Source organism: Ischnura elegans, chromosome X, assembly GCF_921293095.1.
Source record: "Ischnura elegans chromosome X, ioIscEleg1.1, whole genome shotgun sequence".
Taxonomy (NCBI): Eukaryota; Metazoa; Arthropoda; class Insecta; order Odonata; family Coenagrionidae; genus Ischnura; species Ischnura elegans.
In genome coordinates, this window is record NC_060259.1 from 76,450,053 (window position 1) to 76,476,120 (window position 26,068).

Consider the following 26,068-nt stretch of genomic DNA (forward strand, 5'->3'; position numbering starts at 1 on the left):
GTATTAATAATCGTTATTTAAGCCAAGCGCTACCGGCTAGCAGGGTACTCTGCTACCTGCTAGCAACCTGCATCGTATCAGCGCTCAAAGCCTCGCCCCAAGGTCACATCACATGGCGACAGCGGGAACCAAAATGACGTCACATGGGGTTTTCCCAGCATTCATACTTAGCTATTGCGTTTTCGCGTGCTTGAAAATTTTCACTTTTCATTTAATCACGAAGAATAGATATCGTCATTAAAAATTCTAAAAGCGTGAAATGTGTACTGCAGGAGTAATAATCTTTCGATTCAGGCAATAAAAAATAATAGGAAACCACCCTATTAGCTTCATTCTTGTGGAATCATGGTGACCTACTCATTACTGCTTGTAAATGGGACGTACAGTCAGTCCTCTTTCAACACACACTCAATTTATGAGTGGGCAGATGTCGATGACTCGATTTCTAGTTGGCCGATACGACATGGTGTGGTGTAGAGGAACTGGCACTTGAGGCAGAATCTAAACAAAGCATAATTGAATCTGGTGTGAAGTCAGGAACTGTTCAGCACTTTGCCTGTTCTTACTTCCTGCGGACAGTGACAGTGACAGTTTGCTTCATCAAAGAAAATGAAAGGCATTGATTGCGATTTGTTACCCACCATTAGTGTATTCATAATATACAAATTATTTGGTTTCAGAAATCCCAATTCAGACAAATGGCAATGGTCAATTTTAACCGCATTTGAAAAAGCCAGATTGGTGCCCATGCGATGCCACTCCACGTGACGTTAAAGGGACCTAGATTCTATACGAGTAGTCCGGAGTTTTACATTATCTGAGATTACCAATGCATGCATGAGGCACAGAACTCAGGGAAACATGCTTTAATAATCACCTATTAAAACTGCCTAAAGTCGGAAAGTTTTCTTCGTTTGATAAGGTATTAATAATCGTTATTTAAGCCAAGCACTACCTGCTAGCAGGGTACTCTGCTACCTGCTAGCAGCCTGCATCATATCAGCGCTCAAAGCCTCGCCCCAAGGTCACCTCACACGGCGATAGCGGGAACCAGAATGACGTCACACAGGGTTTTCCCAGCATTCATACACTTGTATTTGTTTTGTTTTGTGCACTTGAAAATGTTCACTTTTCATTTAATTGCGAAAAATATATATTGTCATTTAAAAATCTAAAAGGCTGAAATACGTACTCCAGGAGTAATAATCTTTTGATTTAGGTAATAAAAAATAATAGGAAACCACCCTATTGTGATGCAGTGTTGCATTTTTCAGGGTAACAGCACTCCTCGATGCCTTGCATTGATTTATCAACTTACGAACAAGGTCTCGGAACGCATCTAGTTTGTATATAGAGGACTTACTGTATTCAGGAAGATATCTACCTTCGATTGCATCATCCTGAATTCTTCTATTGAGAAAATGAAATAAATGTGCTTGCTTATACATATTTTCATACAATCAAATCGATTATATAATACACTTGACTCTGAAGATATTTTTCGGTGCGACTATAAGTTCGGGAGATGGAAAAGACAAGAAATTTTGACAAACTATTATTTTTTCGACAATTCCTATAAGAAACGTTCATACCAACTTCGTTATTACAAACCTCCAGTTTTTTGGTCCCGTGAACTTCATAATAACGAGGGTCAACTATACACAAAATTGCAATTTTTCAGCACATCAAAGCAGTTCAGGGTGCACATAAGGCACAAATTATAATTCAAACCAAGGTGGTTCAATGTGCATTCATGCTGGGAATTGTAAGCCTAGACTTTTGGCAATATAAATCTAATCATTCGGTAGATAACTAGCATAATTGAAAAATTACATAAACAAGCAAAAAATTACAAATGCCAAACCAAGATAATAATCGCAAGGAACCCTTTACCCAAGTTTAATGAATTCTGAGAGTTGGGCAGCACACTCACCTGTATACCCATTGACATAGATGTGAACACCTTGAAATAGCTGAGAGGGCCTTCCAGGTTCATTGATTTCAGCAAACTGCTCAGCAAGCTTTGCCTTTTTAAGTGTCCAATAGCTGACCTGCAAATCAAATTGCCATCATAATTCAAAATCAATAATTAAGATGCTGATTGGCCAAAATTGTATTCTCTCCACACAATAGGAATGAAGCAAAATTCATATTAAAATGGAATATATTATTTATAATTTTTAATAGCTAGATTGTACGAAGCGGGCAGACTTTTTCAGTTGAGCTGGAAATATATGGACTTCTCCCGCAAAACAAGATCCCAAATGCACCTATCCTCACACACTATTGTTTATCTTGACCTTTCCAAATGGTTAACTTATACCTTATCATCAAACTCACGGAGGCAATACTAAGGAGCCACTTGAAAACATAAACACAAGAGAGAAAATAAAGGTATAAAATGTATGGATAATAATAATAATAAACGTTAACTGGCGTGTACCCCTAAGGTCCTAAAGAATTTACAGAAATAAAAATCTAGCGAGTGTAACAATTTGAAAACTAAACGAATTATAGATTTACATTAGCGGATTGACATAGCTTGGGGAATTTAACGGATATAAAGTCAGAAAAGGGCAGTGGCACTCTATGCTTCAGAAGCTGTGACCAATTGACAAGTGTTCAGAAAAGAATAAAGGCCTTTGTGACCTGGCACTGGTAGAGGATGCTGAAGATAAATGGATGCATATGGTGAGAAACGAGGAGATACCATATAATGACACTCAGCAGTAATGTGTGAAACACAATGGAAGAAGAAAATGATGGCAAAGCCCCCACAGGAACAACAAAGGATAGAAGATTAACCCTTTCAAGATGGTGGAGCTCTCTCCTTAGCACGACTGCTGGAATGAGCCCCAAGAGACTCTTCCGTCCCCTCTGTACGGAGCATTTTTGCAGGACTTTCGTAAAGAAGGGTCTCGCGGATAAAAACACTTTCTCAGCAACAACCTTTTTCAACTCTTCCGAGTTGGGACTCCACATTATCTCGGACTCCAAGGGTAGTTGAGCTCCCTCCTTTCCGGGATTTATGACCCTACCAGCTGCATTGGTTTTTGCGGTCAATCTTGCTTTCTTTATATGAATTAACTGTATGGATAATTGTTGCTTGCACGTAAATTGAAGACTTTGAATTGGATTCCTTGTTTAATTCTGAGAATTGTCACATTTTGAACGAAGCTCTACTGTCATTATTAATGTATTTAATGCAGCAACAATTTCCATGTTGATCTTTACACTGAAATCGAGATAAAGGTTAATATTTATCCTAGAATTTCTTTTTAAAAATGTAAAGGCTACTCAAAAGACAAGGAATTCAATTCTTAGTTTATCTAGAAAGGAACAAATATTTATTTCGAAAACTGACTGAATGAACAACTGAATGACAGCGGTCCCTTACCACAAAGATGGGTAACATAAACAAGGGGTTCGGGAACCTGATCCCGGATTTCGAGGGTATGTCCTAAGTCCTGCTTTGTTGGGTCCCAAAACTAAGACTTTACGAACCCGCAACTGTCATAAAAAGGGGGGAGTAAGGAAATGTACATTTTCGACATTCGTTCTCCTGTGTAGCAAAATCTTCAACAAAAATTTGCATTTTTCGTCTTCTGAGTCAAAAAACGTCCTGCCGCATATTTTCATCATTAGTAGCGAAAAGTTTAAGGTACACATTTCTAGAACAGATCAAGAAGGATATAGGGAGGAGGAGCTTCGGGGAAGTAAAAGAACAGACATGGGAAAGGGAGAGATGGAGGGCTGCAGTGTACTAATGAATACAATGAGGTCATTCACTCACACTTGAAATAATTCAATATAAGAATTCAGTACACAGAAGGGAAAGATAAATTAAAACAAAAAAACTCAACCTCATATGGCCATCCCCTCACTTAAATAAATGCTATGTGGAAATTCATATACACACACCTCACCAAATGCCTACAGTGGCGGCTTGCGGGGTAGTATGTAGATGTAGACATAAGGTGAAAATAAAAAAAAATGTTAACCTTGCCACCCATTTTTAATGAGCTTAAGCATCACAGGAGTTCCTATTCATTAACTCATTCATGGAGAACCGCTCATTGACAGTAGGAAATGCTCTTAAGAGTGTATACAACAGAGAACCATACAATGCCAATGCAAAAGATCAAGGAGAAGCTGAGAAGCAGTGCAAGAGCACATCACATTGTCCACTAATAAGCATAAGAGCTAATGCTGTCAATTTATCGCTGAAAGGTGTCTGACCATAGGTGACCATGCATGTTCGGAACCTGGCCACGACATAAAATTTGAGGAGAAGAAACTTTTAGTTAAGGAGTGCCGATTATTCCCTAGACAAATCAGGGAAGCGATAGAAATTCAAAAAACACCTTTGAATTTCAATAGAGAAGATGGATACTTCCTTCACAGCGCCTGGAAAAGAGTCATCAAAGAGAGAGCCAATCAGAGAGAAGCACCCAGTCAGACAGTCAATCACAGTGCAGCTCCCATCCAGCCTACAGTATATAAGCGAGGCAGAAACCAACAGCCGACACCTTCGACCTGAACACGCTGGCAGGACAGCCAGCGAAACTGTTGTCAATCAACCAACAACCTGACGCGGAAGAAAACCCTGGAGAAATGCAGAGATCAGACCATCGCCGCGGAAACCTACGCTCTAACATTCCTGAAAATATCCACTTCCTGAAACAAGCATACTTAAGCTGTTGCAAAGGTTTTGGCTTCAAGAGTTGCAATTTTGGATCAGAGGGGAAAGTGGGAACTGCTCAAGATAAATTACATGGTTAGGGTACCTTTCCCAGGTACCCTGGAGAAAGTCCCCTCGAAGTTGTAGCTGAAATGATGGCAACTAATGCCAAGTCGTGCTGCCCAGCCAGGACAGCAACAAAATGCCCACTTTGCCACTCAAATGCAGTAACACTCCATGTGTTCAACCATGATTTCAATCTTTTAGCTATACTTCTGGAGCTACCCTGACTTTTCTATGCCCTGACTCGTATGAACCCTAACAGACTTTTCTGGATTCATCGATCAAACCCCATGCTAATTCTGCCTGCTACTTGCAAGCAGCAGAAAAAAGTACCGAGATCAAGATGTGAATGGTCATCCATCCAACCCTGGCCGTGGCCAAACACTGATTAACTTCGGTGACATTATGAGAATCAGTTTGTAAGTGGCTATCCCCTAGTCCACAATCTGCTCGAAGGCACATTAACGATCGCAATACAAGTTGCAAAAATTCCTATAGAGGGACAATAGGGAGTAATTGCTATCCTCCGAATGCCGAATGGAAAATAGAGCATACAGATATAGAAATTGTAGCACACTGTACTTTATTAAAGAGATTATAGTAAAGTTTCTTGAAAAATGTTGTTTTTCACGAATCATTTATAAATTGGGCGTGAATTTTAATACTTGTAGGATAAAATCATGCAATATTGTTTCTTTAACAATCAGTATTTATCAAAGTAAAATCTTTGAAAATAGGGTGATTTTTCTTGTTTTCCAACATTCATTGTGATTTAAAAAAAACTGTATGTCCGAGTTTTCACTTGTGCTTACGAGCCACTTCATCCACAATAAGTACATATAAGTACTTACTTCATCTTCTATCTTTCTCTCTCGACGCCTCCTCATCTTTAACACGAAAACCGATGATCCAGCAGCAAGCAAGAAGTGAAATAGCGGCAAATACAAGGATAAATCACACCCCCACCACAGTCAGCCTCCAACTACTGACCGCAAAAATGAAGGACCTTCCTATGGCCAAGACGCTGATCTATAATACATTATATGACGTCCACCCAACAAGCTATAACTACATTAATTATTTCTCCCGCCGTTCATCAAACCACGAACTCACGATCATCTCTCCCGAACCAAAACAAAGGCGACGGTGCTGCCACCACTAGCCGGCAAATAACAGCTTTCTATTCGTAGAGGTAGAGGTGGTAGAGGTAATTCAAATACCATTACAGGGTTACCATGGGAATACTTTTCCTTTCACTGCATTTCTGGCATAAAGTCATTAAGTGACGGAACTTTCGCCATTTTGTGAGACCCGATCAACTTATAGGATAGAAAAACGGAAAATATTGAATTTTTTAAAAAGGTAAATTTTTAAAATTATAACTTCATTTATGTACGTGATGGCAGTCCAGTTTTGTACTTTCTCACCTCCAGTCCATGCACCCAAAAAATAAAATTCCCTTAACGAAATACTATCTCAAAGCAAATCAGCACTTAAATTATTTTATTTTTTAGGCTTAAAATCTTCCTTCATATTTCTATTCTAGTATTCCTAATCTGGTGGATGATTAAGGGGAGGGGCAGAAGAGAGTGGCGGCCTTATGGAAAAGTTGAAACAATGGTAATTTTTAAGGAGGTTGTCCGATTTAAGTTTTTATCTCACCAAATCAAATAATGCTTTAAAATAATTGATGAATACTTGTCCATGCATATCAGATCTCTCATGCATCATCACATCAAGGTATTGCATACCACAAAATCGCATGTGGAAAGTAATGAGCCACCTCCTCCTAAAAAAACGACTTTAATCCGCCTCTGCTTGGCATCTACTCCACTCCTGGGTGTTTTCCTTTTTGTCAAACCTTTATCGTGATTTAAAACTGTCAGATCTGACAACCCACACTTGTGCTCATGATCCTCTTCATCCATCATAGCTAAAATAGGCTCTTACTTCATCGTCAAGCCTTCTGTCTGCAATGCCTTCTCATCTTCATCACAAAAAATAGGCCATACATTCCTGCGATAGAGAGATAAGTTTTTGAGTCATAGCAGAGCTTATTTGAACTGCTTTGTGTCTGACCCCAGAGGCAATTCTCTTTTGTAGCATTAAGTTCTCTTGTGACTCCACACTAGAAAACTCCTATTTTTCTCCAAGCCTTCAACATTCAGGAAAAGAAATTGAAGGCATACTTTATTCCAGGATCTATTGACTGAACTCATATTACATTTTCAAACCTCTCCTTTATTGAAACAGCCACATTTCATTCATGCGAATTCTTCACGGGCTAGAAAGTTTTCTTTTCAGCTTCATTGAGCTTCAGCGATTAGTAAAATATCCCTCAGAAGGCTTTAAAACTCACCATTTTGAACCATTTATTTTAAATTCTTTTCTGGTGGAGGGCTCCCACACCTCCCGCTTACCCTGGCGGGTATTCCATACCCCCAGACCCCCCAGTTGCACCCAAGCCCGCATTCTTAGTTGCACCTAAACCCCCCCGCCCCACATTCTTAGTTGCATAATTCCTAGCTGCATCCCTGTCTTTGCTGGTCTCATCAGGAGACCTATAGGGGGTAGTCGTCACAATTTTTGGAGGGCTGTTTTACCCAAACCCCTCCTGGCTACATGCCTCATATCAATTAAAAATATTTGGCCCCATCATTTTTCTTTCTTTATATTGGTGACAGTTCGCTAATGCCTCTGCCACATCTGAACCTGTGTTGGCAGTTGACTAGCTATGCTGAGCTTCAGCAATGTCTTTAAGTGAGTGCCATACCATACATTGAGCCTCTAACCTCTGTGTCTCAAAGTCTGTGGGTTTAAATATAGTTGGCATATTGTGTGTTTTTAACTAATCTGTACTCTAGGGCTGTGGTGTTCAGTCATAAAGGACAGGGTCTTGCCCAGATCTCAAATTTTGCTTTAGTTCACAAATATAAGTCATGTAATTTTATTGTTATTTAAAATTTACAATTCATACACATAAAAATATATATACAAACTTTTCTTTGACATTTTCTCATCACATTCAATCTTCAAATCATTTACAAAAACTACAGGTTTACTTTCATAAACATGTATATCATTCATAATCATGCATAATCACCCTATATACTTAAAGATAAAAATTGAGACCAATATCTTAGAGTAAAAAATCAAAGGTGATATGGTTTATTTGGTGATTGTGGAAACAACTTCCCAGGCAGGCACATAAGCTTGTTGCAACATTATTTTAAGGCTTTGCAGCTCTGTGATTATGGCAATATTTCAGATGCGTACGTCTAAGCTGTACCAAGATTGACTGTGAGAGGTTATTCTTGTAAGGTAAAAGGAGGGATGTTTCTGTTAGGTTCCTCATTGGCATTCTTTTAGCAACAGTTTACTTGCATATGCATAATCCCAAGCTTGTTCCACAAGGCTTTGGTAAGGCATGGAAAGGTTGAAATGATGAGACTGAAGTGGCAAGGCTAGTTGAAGTTAAAGTACTTAAGCTATTCCAGAGAAGGTTTTTACCTTGATGGAGGCAGAGAGAGATCACAACTTTCCTTCAAAAAAAAACTCAGGAATCTGTTTGGCAGTTCATTTAGTCTCATTTTTTAAAGTGCCACTGCTTTTTAGTGAGGGGTGAGGCAATTTTCCTGGAGAAAGACAGCATTTGGATAATATTTTCTGTGGATGGAATCTGATCGGTACAGAGATTTTGAACTTGCTGTTTGCTGTTTTTAATTATAATTTCACATACCAATTCGTTTGATAGCCGCAAAGCACTAGTTCTTTAATTTTATAGTGAGGGAGTGCAATCGCAGATGATCTAAAGTTACTAACCAATTTCAGGTCAGTTTGCCATTGCTGTGTTGACTGGAAAAGTTATGAGGCAATTTTTGAATTGCCAAGAATTAGAAAATGATACCTGACACATACTTGCTCAATGTGCATGTCAATTCCAGTTGTTTCCACATCCAAAACAGCAATACAAGACAGATCTTATGATCAAGTGTACAGAATCTTTTGTTAATGGGGATGTTGACTTTGACCCAAAATCAGTCATTATTAAAAGAATTCCTTGAATGATGGAAGAGATAAGTTGCAATGTGTAAACAGCTTTCCTTATTTTGCCATTGCCTTTTCATTATAAATTTAAAAAAAATGCAAATATTGCCACCCATTATTGATGAGTTGATGTCACTCAAGTTTTGGTCCGTTAACTCAGCTTCTTGTGGGAAAGAAACACTCATATCAGTGTTTTTTAACACCAAAACACATGAGCTCAACAAGTGATGCTGAGTACAATGGGGTAGGAGTGAGTTGCAATGGGATGGAGAGCCGCGTGGAATGAATCTGAGTTACCATCAACTTATTGTCCATGAAAGGGTTAAACGCACTGATTTTTCACCAATGGTCTGATAAGTTGTACACGGATCAAAAACAAAAATATAGCTCTCTATTTTTCGAACTGTATAGGGATTGACAATAATAAAAAGTTGATGAGTGAGTCCAGTTTCCAATGTTGTAAATTCGTATTTATAAACCAAATTTGAAGAGGTATTGGAAGAAAGGATCACAGCTCATGACGGTGGAGTGGGGCTTATCAATTACCAATGAAGCTTTGCTTCAAGGTGAGAACCTTAAAGCGGCAAAGTTACAACAATACTCCTCCAGCCTTAGAGTGCCGTCTGGGCGTGGATTGTATCAAAAAGAGTTCAATATTTAAAAAAAATCAATGGTTATCACAATGTTCAATCATCACTTATGCTCCCTCGGGAGTCATTATGTAAAGCACTTGTTCCTTTGAACAGGTATAATGAAGATGAGTAAAATAATATCATGATGCAATGTTGAGGTTGTCTTCAACTGTTCCCAAACATTGAAACAAAATGATACTCTCAACCATGCAATGAGGCCCAGATGACACCAAGAAGCACAATGAAAAATGAGCAATTTTTAAGAGACGAGCTTTGCCAAAAAACTTTCTTCATGGCATATTTCCTGAGGTAGCATGGGCTGAATATTTACTTATCAACAAGCCTATAAGCCTGGTTACAAGATACATTGATGTGCATGAGTCCATGTACATCTTCATGAATGGTTTTGATGGAACAGAACTGGACTTGTATGAAAGCATGAACAAAGTTAGTGGAGATTCTACTTCCTGCTCATGCATTTATATAAGAAAGGGGATAACAAGGTGCATATCCACATTCATTCTCATGCTCATACATCTACACATTTACATGTCCATGCTAATGCATCGTGTAACCAGGCCAACAAGGAAGCCTCATGATGTGAATTCCTCATCAAAAAGGTCAAGGCATACTCGTGCTCAAAAGGGCTGCAGTCAGTAAGGCAAAAACTTTGGTAGATAAATGGTGATAATGGGCATGTGCTCTGCTTGGGCTGCCATCTTTGCCAGCAGAAGCTGCATCGAGGAAAAGTCCTGATGTTCCTCCACACACTGACTTCAAGATGTTCTCTTCACTAGGCCTCTTCTCTGTCACATTCGGAAAGTTCTGTATTGCCTCTGGCTGCCAAAAGAGAATTCAATTTAGCAACAACTGCAAACTTTCTTAATTCTATGAGATAATACATATTAATCCACGTAAATTATTGTGAAGTGTCCTCAAACAGCATGAAAGCCCAATGCTGTGATAACTGAGTTGATAATTATCATGTGTTAACAATGTGCTGCTAGGTACTGAGTGAATCGCCTGTCAGTATGTATGTATTTTAAATAACCATTACCTCTTGTTTTATGCAGAAAGAATCAATAGGAATGAGCTTTTTTGGGGAAACACTTGAATTGAATAGTACCTACCTATTAACTGCATTTTGCCAGTAGTGAATATTATTTTGTGAAGCATACGTAAATTACTTGAGAACAGTAGAAGAAAATTCGTGACCAAATAAACTCAGGCATGGAAGTGAAAAGAGTTTCCAAAAATGAAATTTTATTTACTAAACTTTTTGCATTTACTTGAAAAAGAACCCTTGAAAAGGTGCTTAAACATGTCATTCACTCGGCATGAATATTAGCAATATTTTATCACAGGGATGCAGTGGTGCAGCAAGGGAGGGTTTTGGGGGATAAAAACCCCCCCAGAGCTCAGAGAAATTTTTGAGTTCAATCCATTTTACTTATTGGAATCACTATTTCTTATAGCAAGGTGTTAGGATTAATCAAATATCCCTCAGAAAGCCGTAAAACTCGCCATTTAGAACCAGTATTCTTAAAAAAATTCTGGAGGATGGCCCCTGCTTCTCCTGCTTACCCTGGCGGGAATGCAATACCCCCACACTCCTAAGTATCACTTGCGCCTAAAACCCCCCCTAGCCTTAATTCTTAGCTGCGCCCCTGCAGGGGTGAAATAGGTAATGTTATCTGATGATAAAATGGGCTCACCAGTGGAAGTTGGTCATTTTGCATTCGGCAGAATGTCATGTGCTGCCCATACCGAAATGAATGCTCAATTCGGCGAGTCAGCAGCTCCTCCGCCCACGGCACTTCCTGTAGATGCCGTGAGAAGCTCTTGTTGCTGAACTCCAGAGGCTGCTTGATCACCAAGTCCTCAAAGATCTGATAAGATGAACTACCCCCAACACTTTCTCCCTCGTCCAAGGTATAACCTTTCCTCTTTTTAAGCTCCTCAATAGCTCTTTGATTGATTTCATCGTCAATATGTCCCCCACCTTCAGGGATCAATCCATCAGATGTCAATGGAGTAGGTGACAATGTCATTGGAGGAGCTGGAGTGGTCTTTGCTTTCTTCCTAGAAAAATATAACATTTTCTAGTTATATTTCCAGTAAATGAAAATGTTTACTTTGCTCGGACAAAAACCTGTAGACTTTTAGATTTTCTTTATAAAAATAAATAGTAAATATATTAGATGGGCAAGCTGCCAATGCTCCATTACTGATTTTTCTGGTGCAAAAGGAAAGACTATACTCTCATGCTCAAATTTCCATCACCATGAGTGAGTTAAACTTATATTACATGCTACTGGGAAATAAAACAATTTTCTTGCAGAGTGATGGTTGCAACATAATTTTTGTAGGGATACTTTTTTCACCAAATTAGATATATAATTTGGGTAGGAAAAAAAGGAGATGGAAAATTAGATCCAAATATATATATAATTCATTATCCTTGATGTTTAAGGAGTATATTAATTAAAAAGTAAAATAACTGGACTAGTGCAATAAACTTACGACAAACTGAAGTCCCCTAGTTTCAGAAATAATTTTTCGACAGTGTCCATGTCTTTCTCATAGAACTCTTTTACTCCCACTGTCTCAAAGAAGAACTGCACTGGTGCCATGCTGTAACATGCTGCTAGTGAAGTCCTTGGGTAATAGGTGATAAAGGCCAAGCACATCTCCTCTTTTGTAGAGTAGCCACCCTTGGAGAAAAATAAATGACTCATTATTAATTTGAGCAGAGCCCCAGGAAGTTGAGTTAAAAAATGAATTTTTAACACAAATATGATGGGCAACTTCAACTTTACACAAGATATTATTCCAATTAAAAGCTAGAGCATACGCTGTATAGCATGTACAGTAATGGACAGGTGAAGAGACAACACATCGCAGGAAGCGAAATTAATAATCGCAGGAAGCAATCTTAATAATTTTTGATAATTGAATGCCAAATTTGAGATTAAAATCCTCAACGTTTAATAGCTAATAACCTTATGTTAAATATCTTCAACAATAATGCTTGATACTCACGAATGTTGGCTCACTCCTATTGATTGTTTCGTAAACGCACTCCGTCACCAATTCATCACCTGGAAGAACCTCTACTTCTTGAGCAAGGGATCTTGTCTGCTGGTAATTAAAGTCATAGCTGTTGTCCTAGTAATAAAAAAATGGATGTTTCATATGCTAAGTTTTGGTGCCACTTGCTTGCGACCCACAGCCTTTTTGGCTATTTTTAATACAAGTTGGAAATCTCAAATGTAATTTTAAGCAAACTCCATCTTGTGATATTATTATGTAGAGTAATTCTTAATGTGGCGAAATAAATATAAATTATAATCCAAAGTACAAATAAGTATGACACTGAAAATGTAACCTAACTCAGATTAACTTGGATGCGTCATATGAAAATGTAAGAGGAATGTATTTGAAATTACTTTGCACGTTGAACACACTTATTAGCATTCATTAATATATCTTAGTTTGAATATTGTTAAGTGGTGCAGTTTTCTGGTATATTTAAAAAAAGTTGAGCAAAAATCACTTTCACCCATATGTACTTGGGGAGTGTAGAAGTATAAAATAATATAGAAAGCAATAAAATGAGATAGGAGATTTCACGGCTATAATTACAAATTCTAGACTGACTTACTTCGACAATAGGATGAAGTTCCTTGCCACCTCGCAAGTGACGAAGCCTCATTTTCCTTCCGGCAAGATGTGAGTGCAGCAGCACAGATATTATATGCACACCTTTGGCTGGAAACATCTGCAAAAAAACATAACTTAGGAAAAACAGAAATGGTAACCTCATTCAAGCAGGTATATTTATTTCCCAAATTTTGCATCGACCCTCATGCCCCATTTACTGTCTGAATGAAAGGTGGGAAAATCAGGGATGCCGACTTACAAAATATATTGGGGGGGCCCAAATCAGGGATCTTGCCACGGGAAATTTTATGAGTAGTTAGTTTTAAGTTTTTTAGGCATTTTAAAAGAGTCATATGATCAACAATAGAACCCTGATAACTCAAATATCGATATCTGGACCCTCTGGGGAAAATCCACAAGCCTAACACATTTTTTCCTCGCACCCATAACGAATTTTTGAGGGGGCTCGGGCCCCCTCAGGCCCCTTGGACTGGGGAAAATCTTAAAAAAAGCATGTGAAAGTTGGCACTCATAAGAACTTCAACCCTTGCTAGATTAGTTTTTGTTAAGAGCCAATGACGATAGACAGGGGTGGGAAGCCCCGAGTCAAGTAGCAGAAGGGCCCTAGAATGAGAAAGGCACTGAGGAGTCAAGTCCAGGCTCACACTGACGGAAGTATTTTATTTTGGGTTAATAGCCCTCTAGCTTTTGGTGAATAAATTGTCACATAAGGATCTATGCAGTTCAGCATTCAATTTTTGAAACACAAGCATCTTTAGCCAGAACTGCCTGTCTTTGAGTTACATTTACCCAGTGAGAAATGGGTGGTGGAATCCACGTGGAACCCACGTGGAGAATTAACGTGGATACCACGTGTTTTTGGTCGTGGAATCAATGTGGAACCCACGTGGAAATTTGGTGGAAAAATTAAAACAGCAGTTGGTGCTGTCCTAAAACCATTAAAACCTCAACCACTCTATATCTAAACCTTCTATATATGTGTCTACGATTTTTCATGTGCTCTCATGGCTGCCTTTCCACGAATTATATAAAAATAGAATGTGCGATACATTTTCACATAACTAGCGTGGTTTCAGGATGATAAATGACGCAATGTCACCAGAGGGTTAAGTTCCACAAATTAGAAATTCTGTTTAACATTTTATGATAATCACCACAAATCCACTTGAAATCAACGTGGATTCCACGTGGGTCCAACCACTCAATTTCCACCACCACCAAATATCCACCACTCAACGTGGATTCCACGTGGGTTCCACGTGGATTCCACCACCCATTTCTCCCTGGGTATATTCATTTATGTACCGTATTTCTCCGAATATAGTCCCCCTCTGAATATAGTATCAATAATCGTAGTCAATGGCAATGTGGCTTGAGGGCGATGAAGATTTGGATGTGAGGCTCCGGACCAGCTAGTCCCCCTCCTAATTTGGAAGGTTGAGTTTTGGGGGAAAAAATGGCCTTTTTCCATGGGCATTTTGGAAAAAAAGGGGGGACTATATTCAGACAAATACGGTATGTATTTGGACCTCTGTTTCAAGATCTTTTTTCCTCATCACTGAAATACAATGAATGCAACGGAGAAAGGGACATGAAGATCCACTACACACATCAACAACTACATTTGGAAGTTAGCAAGCAGCCAGTTTCATGTATACATAATAATTAATTTCCCCACCTTGCGAGTACACTCTGAAGAACAGAATCCAACGTTTGTGTAATGCTCTTGATGGGGAGGTATAAGATGTAATGGTGTCACTGTAATGCCATTCACCAGTATCCCACCATCATAGGGCCTTAAATGAGATGTGTAATGAATGCGTACACCTGAGCTGTCATGCACTGAAATAGAATATAAAACCAAATTATACATTTAAATTCTGTGGAATAATTATGTTTGTAATGGATTTGCGATATTGCTATTTTACAGATATAGTTTTACAATAGCTTGCTCAAGTAAATCCACCCTGGTGGTGACAATATTTACATCCTAGACCCCACATTATTAAAAACTGAGCATAAAATGGCAGATCATTTTTTTCTTCAAATAAACTGTAAATTTAGAAAATAGAGGTGGCAATAATATCAAAGAGTGCAGGAGGGTTATTCAACTATCAACAAAATATCAATTTTTTTTTAAACTTCATACAAAAAAACTAAATTTCATACTTACATTTCTCAAATGATGGATTATCATAATGTATTTCCAGCATGAAATAGGTGTCAGACCCATCTTCACCAATTGGGAGGCCAACATGTTCGGGCAAGAATTCACCTGAAAAAAGACATTATAAATGTGACTAGGTACTTCTATAAAAACTCTTATACTCTTTACTCACATAAATCTACCAGTCAGTAACCTTCTTTTTATTTAATTATCAAAATAGCTTTCCTTGTGCGCAATATTTTGAAGCCTGCCATGTGAGTGGCAGTGAAATAGTATACATGAATTGCCATGAGACATTGCCATGGCAGTAATCAAACCATAGACCTTTGGCTTTATGGGCCACTGCACAGACCACTACGCTATTAAGATTCCTGAATTCCCATGGCCATTGTACCGAGGCTTATGGTACTAGATGTAAAGCCTTCGCAGTCCATCAAGGATGGTAATGCAACGGAGAAAATCATATAAAATCTCAGATTCTTTTCTGCAGGAAGATATTGCATAACATCAAGAGGCAATAGAAGGTTAGGAATTTACCCTCCAAAGCAATGAATTTAATCCACCCACACTCCTGACTCCCACAAAGCCTCATATCATCTCTCTCATAACTTTCTTCATTATAAAAATGTCTCCAGGGTACCTTCTTGCAGTAGCATACAAAGAATATACTTTTTTGGGAGGGCTTGCACAATGCAAGGTTAGGCTTAGAACACAATTTCAAATGACGACGCTCCAAATTTTTAACTCCACTCCGTTTCAAATTTTGACATATCTATGAGACAAAAAAATTAAGAAAACGCAATAGGGCTGGGAGCTAAGATGGTATGGATAGCAAACAGTACAATAGCTCTAAGCGTTAGGTAGTGGGCAGCTTAAACACTGAAAATTTCCTTATTTATAGGGAGGGGCAGGCCCTCTTGGCCCCCTCATATAACCAACCCTACCATGTCCTTTACAAAATATGAAGGTACTAGTGAGAAGTCAAGCATATTAAAACAAGGGTCACACCCCACTTAGAGGAGTTTTACTTGTCATTCTTGACTCCTTGTTCAATGCTGAGCAAAATATTGATTCAGTGAAGATAAACATGCCTAGCTGAAGCTTAGAGTAAAAGGTACAAAGATGCAAATTAGTGTTTAAGTAATATTGCATGAGTAATTTTCATCGGCAAGTCAATAAACATGGGCCGGATCAGTAGCGTAACTACAGATAAGCTCTGGAGGGGGATGAGATGGCTTAGGGTGGTGACCTCCCACTCACAGGCAACATGGTCCGGGAAAATTTTTGAAAAATCACTTGCCTGGAAGTACATTTTTCATCATTTCGTCACTAAAGATGTAACTTCAAGCAGATTCCATTAATACAAGACAAAACTAGATAATAGTTTTAAATAATTTTAAATTTCTCTGAGGCTTTGGGGAGGGATCTATCCCCCCCATAGTTACGCCACTGGGCCAGATCAGTTGCAATGTTGTGGGTACCAGGTTAGGATTGTAAAACCATGTAAGCATGTATGCATTGAAAATTAAAACATGATGATCCTACCTTGAGATCCAATCCCCCAAGCAACCACAGGTGTTATGCAGGTTTCCCATTCATGTGGCATTTTAGGAGAATAGCAAGCAGCACCACTTTGATGAATATGCTTGTCGTACAACATTTGTGCTGAGTGAATACTTTGCTTGGGTACAGAACATTGGTATAATAGCATGTGGTGCACATGACGGTCATTCCCCGCTTCCAGTACAGGTGTATACTGCGGAGGAAGATATAATTTAATCTGACAAGATGTTCAGAGCCCATTGATGACCTTAATAATATTATGAATTAAACAGAAAATATTTCATGGATGCAACTGTGGAGGAAGATAATCCATATACCACCCAGATCAATTAAAAATAACAAAGAATTATTTTCAATATTGGCTATTAATTCTCAAGTCTATCACATAGTATAAGTAACTGGAGAAAATGAATTTTTTTTAACCCTTGGGAAGCGGGATTTCACAATTTTAGCAGCCAGCCAGTGCACAAGAGAGCCCCTGTGCAGGAGGCACCCTCTGCCATGAAGTTTGGTCTGGTAGAGTTAAATCCCTTAGCGCTCCTTATGGTGCCCAAGTGCAAGATATGCGGGTGGCAATAAAAATTTTGGGTAAATGCCTGCAGTCAGTGCGCAAAATGTATAAAAACATTCCCGCACTCTAAGGGTTAAAGGCTGATACTGAGATTGAGTTTTTTATACAAATTAACAAACAATTTTGTAACCATCAACATATAAAAATAATAAGAAAGGGGATTTGATATTTGACATCTTAAACAAAGACTTAAGCTTTATAACAAAAAATGATCATATCTCTACCAAAATTAAGCCCATTGATATACATAAGAACTACAAAGATTCAAGGCACAATATATGGTAAATTTTATTGTAGAAAAATGAGTATAAATCTCTCATTTTATACGTTGTGCATAGAACACTCTTGGGGTAGTTGTTTAATAAACATCCATATTCAAGTTTTTAGCAAAATTTGAGACTCATAAGAGTCAGTTATCTGTGGAATTGAGGTGGAATAATTTGTGTGCTTAACCTGCCATACACCTGCCACTGTTAAAACACCCCAATGTTCTTCCAATTTGATAAAAAAACATACCTATTCCACAGAAGGATGAACCAACCGTATCGATACTTACCCCTATCATATGGTGTTTCTCCTTAAATTTTGGAGCTTTGAACATCTTGCACCAATATAATGTATCAACATCATCAGGGATGATAACCTAAAGATAAATAATAAAAATTTAGATGAAAGGAGAACATTGGTACCACCTTAATGATCTAAATATCTTGCAAGACAATTAATTAACCCTTTTACTACGAGCCCATTTCGGGTGGCCTGACAAGGCTATTTTCCATAGTTTGCAACATTTCAGATTTTAAATTATTTCAGCTACTTAATTTTATTATTTATGGTGAAACCATCTTAGTAAGCAGCAGGGATAAAGCACACATGTATAAATGAGACGGCAGCCATTGAAAAGGATGCAAGCACAAAATAAAAAAAGTCAAATAAGTCCGATAAATTGGCCCATGCCAGCTTTCGTACAACCAGCGAGGGCTAAAATATTGGCCCAGTGGCAGTATAAGGGTTAATTTTAACTGGGCACTCCATAAAAAATTCAATTTCTAATGAAAAATATTGAATTATCAATTGCAGTTATAGAAGCATAAATAATTAAAATACTAATCGTTGGAGGTAAAAATAGCTTAATGGATGATATGTAAAAGCATTCACATACAAATCGTTGTCTCGCGTGAGACTTCATGGAATTAACTCAATGGAATACAAGCAAATTTGCAATTCCACATACATTTAATACTGTACGACTTAGGTTTTGATGTGGCACGTCATCATCTAATGATAACAAGGTACAGGGTGGCCAGATGATGACATACCATGTGGAAAACTAGGTCGTACAGTATTAAATTTATGTGGAGTTTCTAAGTTTTTTACATTTAATTACAATACCAATGCATTGCTTGGTACTTAATAGCTCTTGTTGTAGATTATCAAAGTGAAATCTGTCCCAAAAATGTCTAAATCCCCAAAAATGTATATGTATTTTGCAAAGGAAAGTAAAGCCATATCTGAAGCATAACATTAGACTGTCCATATTTTCATCGTTCCCTTATCTAATATCAACCCTAAACTATTAGGGATGATCCTCATTTTACTCTGATGTTAAATTCCAGCATAAACTTGTGAATAGGCAACCCAGTGAGAAATGGGTGGTGGAATCCACGTGGAACCCACGTGGAGAATTAACGTGGATACCACGTGTTTTTGGCCGTGGAATCAACGTGGAACCCACGTGGAAATTTGGTGGAAAAATTAAAACAGCAGTAGGTGCTGTCCTAAAACCATTAAAACCTCAACCACTCTATATCTAAACCTTCTATATATGTGTCTACGATTTTTCATGTGCTCTCATGGCTGCCTTTCCACGAATTATATAAAAATAGAATGTGCGATACATTTTCACATAACTAGCGTGGTTTCAGGATGATAAATGACGAAATGTCACCAGAGAGTTAAGTTTCACAAATTAGAAATTCTGTTTAACATTTTATGATAATCACCACAAATCCACTTGAAATCAACGTGGATTCCACGTGGGTCCAACCACTCAATATCCACCACCACCAAATATCCACCACTCAACGTGGATTCCACGTGGGTTCCACGTGGATTCCACCACCCATTTCTCACTGGGAAGTGATTAAGTATTGTGGGTCGCATAAAATCTTTCCCCGGCAGGGTTATATCTATGCATGAAAATAGCTCTACCCTCACAAAATTTCAAAGACAACATATATAATTGAGTATTTGAGACTTTTTCTTGGACATATTTGCACAGAATGTTTTAGAAGACTTCTGTGGTATATTTTAAACATTATCAAACATAAAGAAAATGATTTTTATGATGCATACCTAATATTTTAGCTCTAACTAATGCTCTCAAATGCATCTATTAGACTCATCATGCACTTTATACTTACACCATCCATTTTAACATCCCAATAGCTGTCGCTTGTCTTCACAGAATCAGGCATAGCTGGGGGTGGAGTTCTCAGGTGCACACTTTTCACTCCGCGATTCTTGCTGCCGTGCCACAGCAACTCCCCATTGACTGGATCTTCATCACGATAGGCCCATAACATTCGTATGGTATCATTCTGTTGGACCAAAGAGGTGAGTCATTTTTAAAATATAACAAATTGAAAAATAGCCGGTAGTAAAAGAAATAATTTACTAAAGAAGGGAAAATTTTATGACTTGCAAATAAGATTAGAAAAAATTTAATTTGCCCCTAAATCTTTGAGAATGAGACAGGAAAACATTGATATTTCATTTTTTAAGCCTGTGCGCTAATTATTGCAGGGCTAAGGTTTGAAAAGTGATAATGGTATACCTAAGGCTCTTACTCTGGAGGTTCATATTTGTAGAGATTAAAGTACATATAATGAAAATATTAGCATCATTATTGAAATTTTCTGGTATATGCTATTTATTTTAGGGATGGGTCGAATAGTAGATTTCTCGAATTCGAATATCGAATTCGAATATTAAATCATTGCTCGAATATTCGAATACCTCGAATTTCGAATACCTCGAATACTAAACGATGAATGTGAAAATGTTTGACTAGGTCGCCTATGCAGCAGGAAACCCAAGATTTTGGCGAGTAATTGTGATTGCCTTTAAAGGATTCAAACAGGAATTTAGCTGATTAATGGAATATTTTAATTTTATGTAAACAATAGGGTAGTTTCATTCATTAAAGAAAACGAAAGGTATTGATTGTGATTCGTTACCCACCAGTAGTGTATTCATAATATACAAATTATTTCGTTCTAGAAATACCGGTTTAGACTAATGGCAATGTTCAATTTTACCTCATTTGAAAAAGGCCAGATTGGCGCCTATGCGATGCCACTCCACGTGACATCACAGGGACTTAGTTTTTACACGAGAGGATCAGAGTTTTACATCGTCTGAGGTTACCAATGCATGCATGAGGCACAGAGCTCAGGGAGACATGTCTTAATAATCACACAGTCTGTTTGATAAGGTATTAATAAACCTTATTTAAGCCAAGCGCTACCAGCTAGCATGGTACTCGGCTACCTGCTAGCATCCTGCGTCGTAATAGCGCTCAGAGCCTCGCCCCAAGGTCACCTCACTTGCGGCAGCGGGAACCAGAACGACGTCACGCTGAGTTTTTCCCGGCATTCATACTTACCCGTCGCGTTTTCGTGCGCTTGAAAATTTTCACTTTTAATTTAATCGCGAAAAATAGATATCGTCTTATAAAACTCTAAAAGCGTTAAATACGTACTTCAGGAGTATTAATATTTCGATTTAGGCAATAAAAAATAATAGGAAACCACCCTATTTGAGCATTACGCCTCCGTCGTATTTCTTCTTCTTCCCGGTATTTATTTTCCTGCGCAAAATGCTTAAATAAAGTCAGAAATATGTCGTGTTTGGTCTTATTCTTTTTTAAATTACGCGCACATTACTAATATTTCAATCCAATAAAGGTGTAATAACAATTGCCGAAAGTCATTGTTAGACACCTTTCGGGCTAGTAGATGACTCATGCAGCAGTTGACCTCGAGAAAGGGGGAAATTCGAAGCAGGTAGGTAGAAAAAGGTCAGTGGGTGAGAAAAGGGGGTGGGTGCGAGACACGTTTTTATTTTTCTCGCGTAACTTGATATTTTTTGAAGCTAAGGTTTTTGTAATACAATCCCTGCGCGAGCTGGGATCTTTTGTTTGATTTCGGAGAAGAGGAAATCGTCAAGAGTGGGTGAGGCGAATGCTGAATGGAGGGGAATAGCAGATCGTGGGAAATGCGCCAATGTCACTATCCCACGGCACTGAGTTCCTCCCTATGGTAGTTTCATCTCATGGGGAAGATTCAAAATAAGTGCCTGTCATTATTAGCCACAAAGGACACACGGCAAACACCTCCTCTCATTTTATCAAAAGATGGATGCGGGAAAATGGTCAGTGGGGAGAAAGAGGGAAGGGTGAAACAAGATTCTATTATTTTCCGGTAACTTGATATTTTTTTCAAAGCTGAGGTCTTCGTAATACGATCCCTGCACGAGCCGGGACCTTTTTTTGTTTTCGGGGAAGAGGAAATCGATTGAGGGGATGGGGCGAACGCTGAATGGATGGGGATAGCGGATCGTGGGAAATGCGCCAATGTTGCTATCCCACGGAACTGAGGTTCTCCTGATAAGGGACACCTGGGAATTTCGGATTTTTTTCATCCGATCAATTTCGGTTCCCCACGTCGAACTCTTTTCACCGCTCGAACCCGTGAATTTGATGAATTTCGTCAGCTTGCTTAAAACGGCGCTGCATGCACTAGACGACTAGAGTTCTCATTTTTCCGAGTCAACTACCAACGACATGCGAGCGATAGTGTATGACGCGAAATTCATAGTATTCGAGGTATTCGAGACGGTACCTTTGGCATAACTATTCGAGATCTCGAATATCGAATACTTTCTATTATTCGAGGTATTCGAGTATTCGCGGATACTATTCGCACATCTCTAATTTATTTCATAAGCAGCTCATGAAAATCTGCTTGTTTAATCGATTTCAGCATAAATACTTACACTTGATCAGGTAATTGTGTTTTGAGAATATTTGCACGTTACCATGAAATGTGAGCAAAATATATTTTGCCTGCAAAATATTAATACTATAGTCTGCAAGAAAGCATCCATGACAACGGATGAACCGTTTAAATGAAAATATTCATCATTGAAGTAAACCATTAGGGTAACCTGTTCAACTCTGAGAGAGTGCTCAGAATGTAACAGTAAGAAGTTGTGGTGCAGTCACTCACCCCTAGATCCACGTCTTCTCCAACTGGTCCACATGTCACCCACGCTCGACGGAAGCGAACCACTGTGTGCGTGTCATTCTGGAAGCCACTTTCCAGGATAAAGTCTTGCTGTGAGTCCTTCAAGGGCGCACCATTGTGAGTGGCATGACAGTCCTGAGGGGAAAATTTATTTATTAACAATTGTTAAAATTGGAGGTCAATTTAGGAGAGATTACTGAAAAACGGCTCTTAAAGGGTTTTTTATAACCCTTTATTTGAAAAGAAAAAAACACAGCAATCGCATATCGTAAACATTAACAACCCATTACCATGTATAAGGTATGATTCATGGGCAATGAAATACTCCCTAGTGTCCCAATCCTCCCTTGTCTCCCCTATACTTGTTTATCTTTCTTTCACAAATAGTGTATATTGTATATCTTTTGTATTGTGAACGATTATCTACAATTTTTTAATATGTTTGCATTGACGCTATCGAGGGGTTAGGTGGAAGAGGGGACTTCTTAGTCTCAACCTCACCCGAATAAAGACATATTATTATTATAATGCCCTAATTAAATTATAGATAATCAATATCAAAATAAAAACAATAATATAATATATGGATGGTTAGGGCCGATCACAAGGGTAATTTATGGCGGAAGTGCACCGAAGATAATTATTTGTGGTTTAACTCATGCAATACACCGGCGGGAGAGGGGAAGCAGGCACCCAGCCGGACTTTGTCTCAAAGGAGGCATTAGTGGCATGCAGGTTGCCTAAACTGGAAATTTGCCGTCATATCGCACGCATAGTAAATCTATACATTTGATTAAATTAGCTATAAATTTCTGTTGTGTTATCCTAAAAGTTAACGTCATCATCTCCCACTACTAACATAGCCATAGTTGTGATGGCTTGGTCCCTATACTCATTTGATCCCAGAATCCGCCTGATTTATTTTTATTGCTAAGCCTTTGGGCTCTCGCAGCATTCGCTAATAGTATCCGATTTAGAAAACAATCTTAGTGCAATATTCGATTAATTAATACACTCGTATTCGAATTATATATTTTTTCGATGCATCCTCAGATAGAAAAAAAACAGGATATTCCTTAAAAAATTGTCTTTTTCGTTTGAAACGGCATTACTTTCAACAGAATTCAATATGTGCTCTTTTCAATGTGATTAAAACAAGGTTGTAGAGATCTTGGTCAGAGGAAAGCTACCCATGGGTAAGGTGTCTCCTGAGCGGTAGTATCGCGGGCAGTCGCCATATGGAAAACATTTTTGCAGGGGGATGAGACCCCCAAGATACGTTCAGGCGGGGGATGTAGTTTTGAGAATATGATCAACCCTGAGGTGTGAACAAGTTTTTGAATATCTTACTAGAATCCTTTTGGCGTTCCTTGGTGATTGCCAAGGAGGCAATTGGGGCACCCATTTTATGATAAACTTGAGAATCAGCGTAAGCTGAATGATTAGAATTTTGCAGAAACCATGGGAGAGAAAAGATAATCATTCAAGACTGTGGGAAATAGGGAAAATCCCATGGCTGGCGTTATTCCATGTTCCTCATGAAACATTCAGTGCAGCAGTGCAAAGGCCCACCCGGATCGACTAGAATGGCCTCGAGGATTTTCCACTCGAAGTGAATAAATGCAGCCGTCTTTGCGATGTTCCCAAAAGAATGACGGCCGAAATGCCGTAGCTCAGGGTTGAAAATGAAGACGAGATGTTGAAACCAAAAACGACAATGACTACGCTACCACCTGGCGGGAAAGGGTTGCGTAGTCAAGGGGATTAAATAGAGGAAGCCCCAGGCCATCCCGTGGAAGCTAAATTTTCGTAGCCATTTACAGTTAGCGTACGTTTTAACCGATTTCGAAAATGTTTGCTAATCGGCGATCGATTTATTCTCATTATTTATAATAGAACGATCGATTTATTCTCATTACTCACAATATTATATTGGCAATCAAGAGAAATAACCTTGAAAGGTAATGGATTCGACAAATCGCATTATCGCGAACATAAGTTTTAGTTAGTTTTCCTAATTATACCTCTTTGTCCGTGAAATCCGGATCGCTTTGTCCGTCAGCGACGCGAGTGGCGACTTATGTAAACCCATTAAAAAGCGCGGTGGTGGACAACACATCCAGGGTTCGGCTGGAGGCGTAGTAATCAAAAGCCGAGGCAACGTTGAACCTCCAGCTTCAGAACAGGGTTATCATAAAAGAATAGTGCGGTTTTGAACATGGTTTAAATTAAAACAGAGTTCCTTCCAGTTTATGTTTTTTGTTTTTTTTTTGATTAGTCGTCTCAAACAATTTTCTTAGATGCTTAATTAAAAACATCAATGTGCGCCCTTAGTCGCTAGACAAGAGAGAAACCCGGCGTCGACATTAGCCGACTCCTAACGAAAGGCGCCAAGGGGACCACGGCGTCGTCGTCACACACGCCTTAGCTGGCAGCTAATTTTACCAAATTTAGCGTTTTTCCGTGGTCAATATTTCAGCGTGAAAAACAAGAAATGTAAATCGTGACATTTATTTTAAACGTGATGTTTATTCTTCGTAAATGTGAATTTAAATGTTATGTGGACAGAATAGCAGAGGCCTCAGACGAATCCGCCCAGACGTCTGCAGCGTAGTTTTTGGTCGAGGTATCCGGGAGCCTTAACGTCCCATCCGATGGACGGAGGCCTGCAAAAGAAGTGCCCTCCTCAAGGCACTCAAGCAGGGATCGGGCAGGGTCTGATAAATCTCTGCCACCCTATTCCTACTATCTTTCAATCAATTGCTGAAACAGCACCATTATTTTACGATTGTATTGATTATTGTACGTATTACAGGAAGTAGGAACACTTTGCAAATTAAATACTTCTAAACAGATTTTATTAAAACCTAGATACTCCTCGTGAGTGCAAAATGTAGTGGAAATACATAAATTTTCTATCGAAATTAACAATATGATAGTAAACGGTAACGCCCTATGCAGCCAATCAGACCAATTATGTGACTTCAGGGGCGCAGCTAGGAATTAAGGCTGGGGGGCTTAGGTGCAACTAATACCGAGGTGTGTGGGGGTATGTAATACCCACCAGGATAAGCGGTAGGTGCGAGATTGCGGAATTTTAAGATAAATGGTTCAAAATAGTGAGTTTTACGGCTTTCTGAGGGATATTTTATTAATCCTTACACTATTCTATTAGTAATATCAATGTAATTAAGTAAAATGGATTTAACTTTTAAAAATTTCTGAGCTCTGGAGGGGGGGGGGGTTTATCCCCTAAAACCCCCCCTCACTGCACCACTGTGTGACTTCGCTGGTCTCATGTGCAGACAAGGGAGGATACAGACCGTTGCCTCGGTTCAAAACTATCTATAG

General features: G+C 38.7%; 2 protein-coding genes across 3 annotated transcripts in view; both read right to left on the reverse strand.

Moving 5' to 3' along the window:
• The window catches only part of LOC124171600 (DNA repair protein REV1), a 29,562-nt gene extending 23,694 nt beyond the window's left edge, over window positions 1-5,868 (reverse strand). For both annotated transcript variants that reach the window (XM_046550779.1, XM_046550778.1), the window contains exons 1-2: window positions 5,596-5,868; window positions 1,934-2,051 (exon numbers count right to left, since the gene is read on the reverse strand). In XM_046550779.1, the coding sequence (XP_046406735.1) occupies window positions 1,934-2,051; window positions 5,596-5,631 (154 nt within the window). In that variant the 5' untranslated portion in view covers window positions 5,632-5,868. The remainder of the gene's footprint in view (window positions 1-1,933; window positions 2,052-5,595) is intronic.
• Window positions 5,869-7,677: 1,809 nt separating this feature from the next.
• LOC124171321 (MOXD1 homolog 1-like) overlaps window positions 7,678-26,068 on the reverse strand; it is a 66,106-nt gene continuing 47,715 nt past the window's right edge. The window contains exons 2-12 of the mRNA XM_046550468.1: window positions 22,700-22,852; window positions 19,832-20,008; window positions 17,965-18,051; window positions 16,820-17,030; window positions 15,281-15,382; window positions 14,786-14,949; window positions 13,088-13,204; window positions 12,466-12,591; window positions 11,947-12,137; window positions 11,139-11,505; window positions 7,678-10,263 (exon numbers count right to left, since the gene is read on the reverse strand). Of these exons, the coding sequence (XP_046406424.1) occupies window positions 10,045-10,263; window positions 11,139-11,505; window positions 11,947-12,137; window positions 12,466-12,591; window positions 13,088-13,204; window positions 14,786-14,949; window positions 15,281-15,382; window positions 16,820-17,030; window positions 17,965-18,051; window positions 19,832-20,008; window positions 22,700-22,852 (1,914 nt within the window). The 3' untranslated portion in view covers window positions 7,678-10,044. The remainder of the gene's footprint in view (window positions 10,264-11,138; window positions 11,506-11,946; window positions 12,138-12,465; window positions 12,592-13,087; window positions 13,205-14,785; window positions 14,950-15,280; window positions 15,383-16,819; window positions 17,031-17,964; window positions 18,052-19,831; window positions 20,009-22,699; window positions 22,853-26,068) is intronic.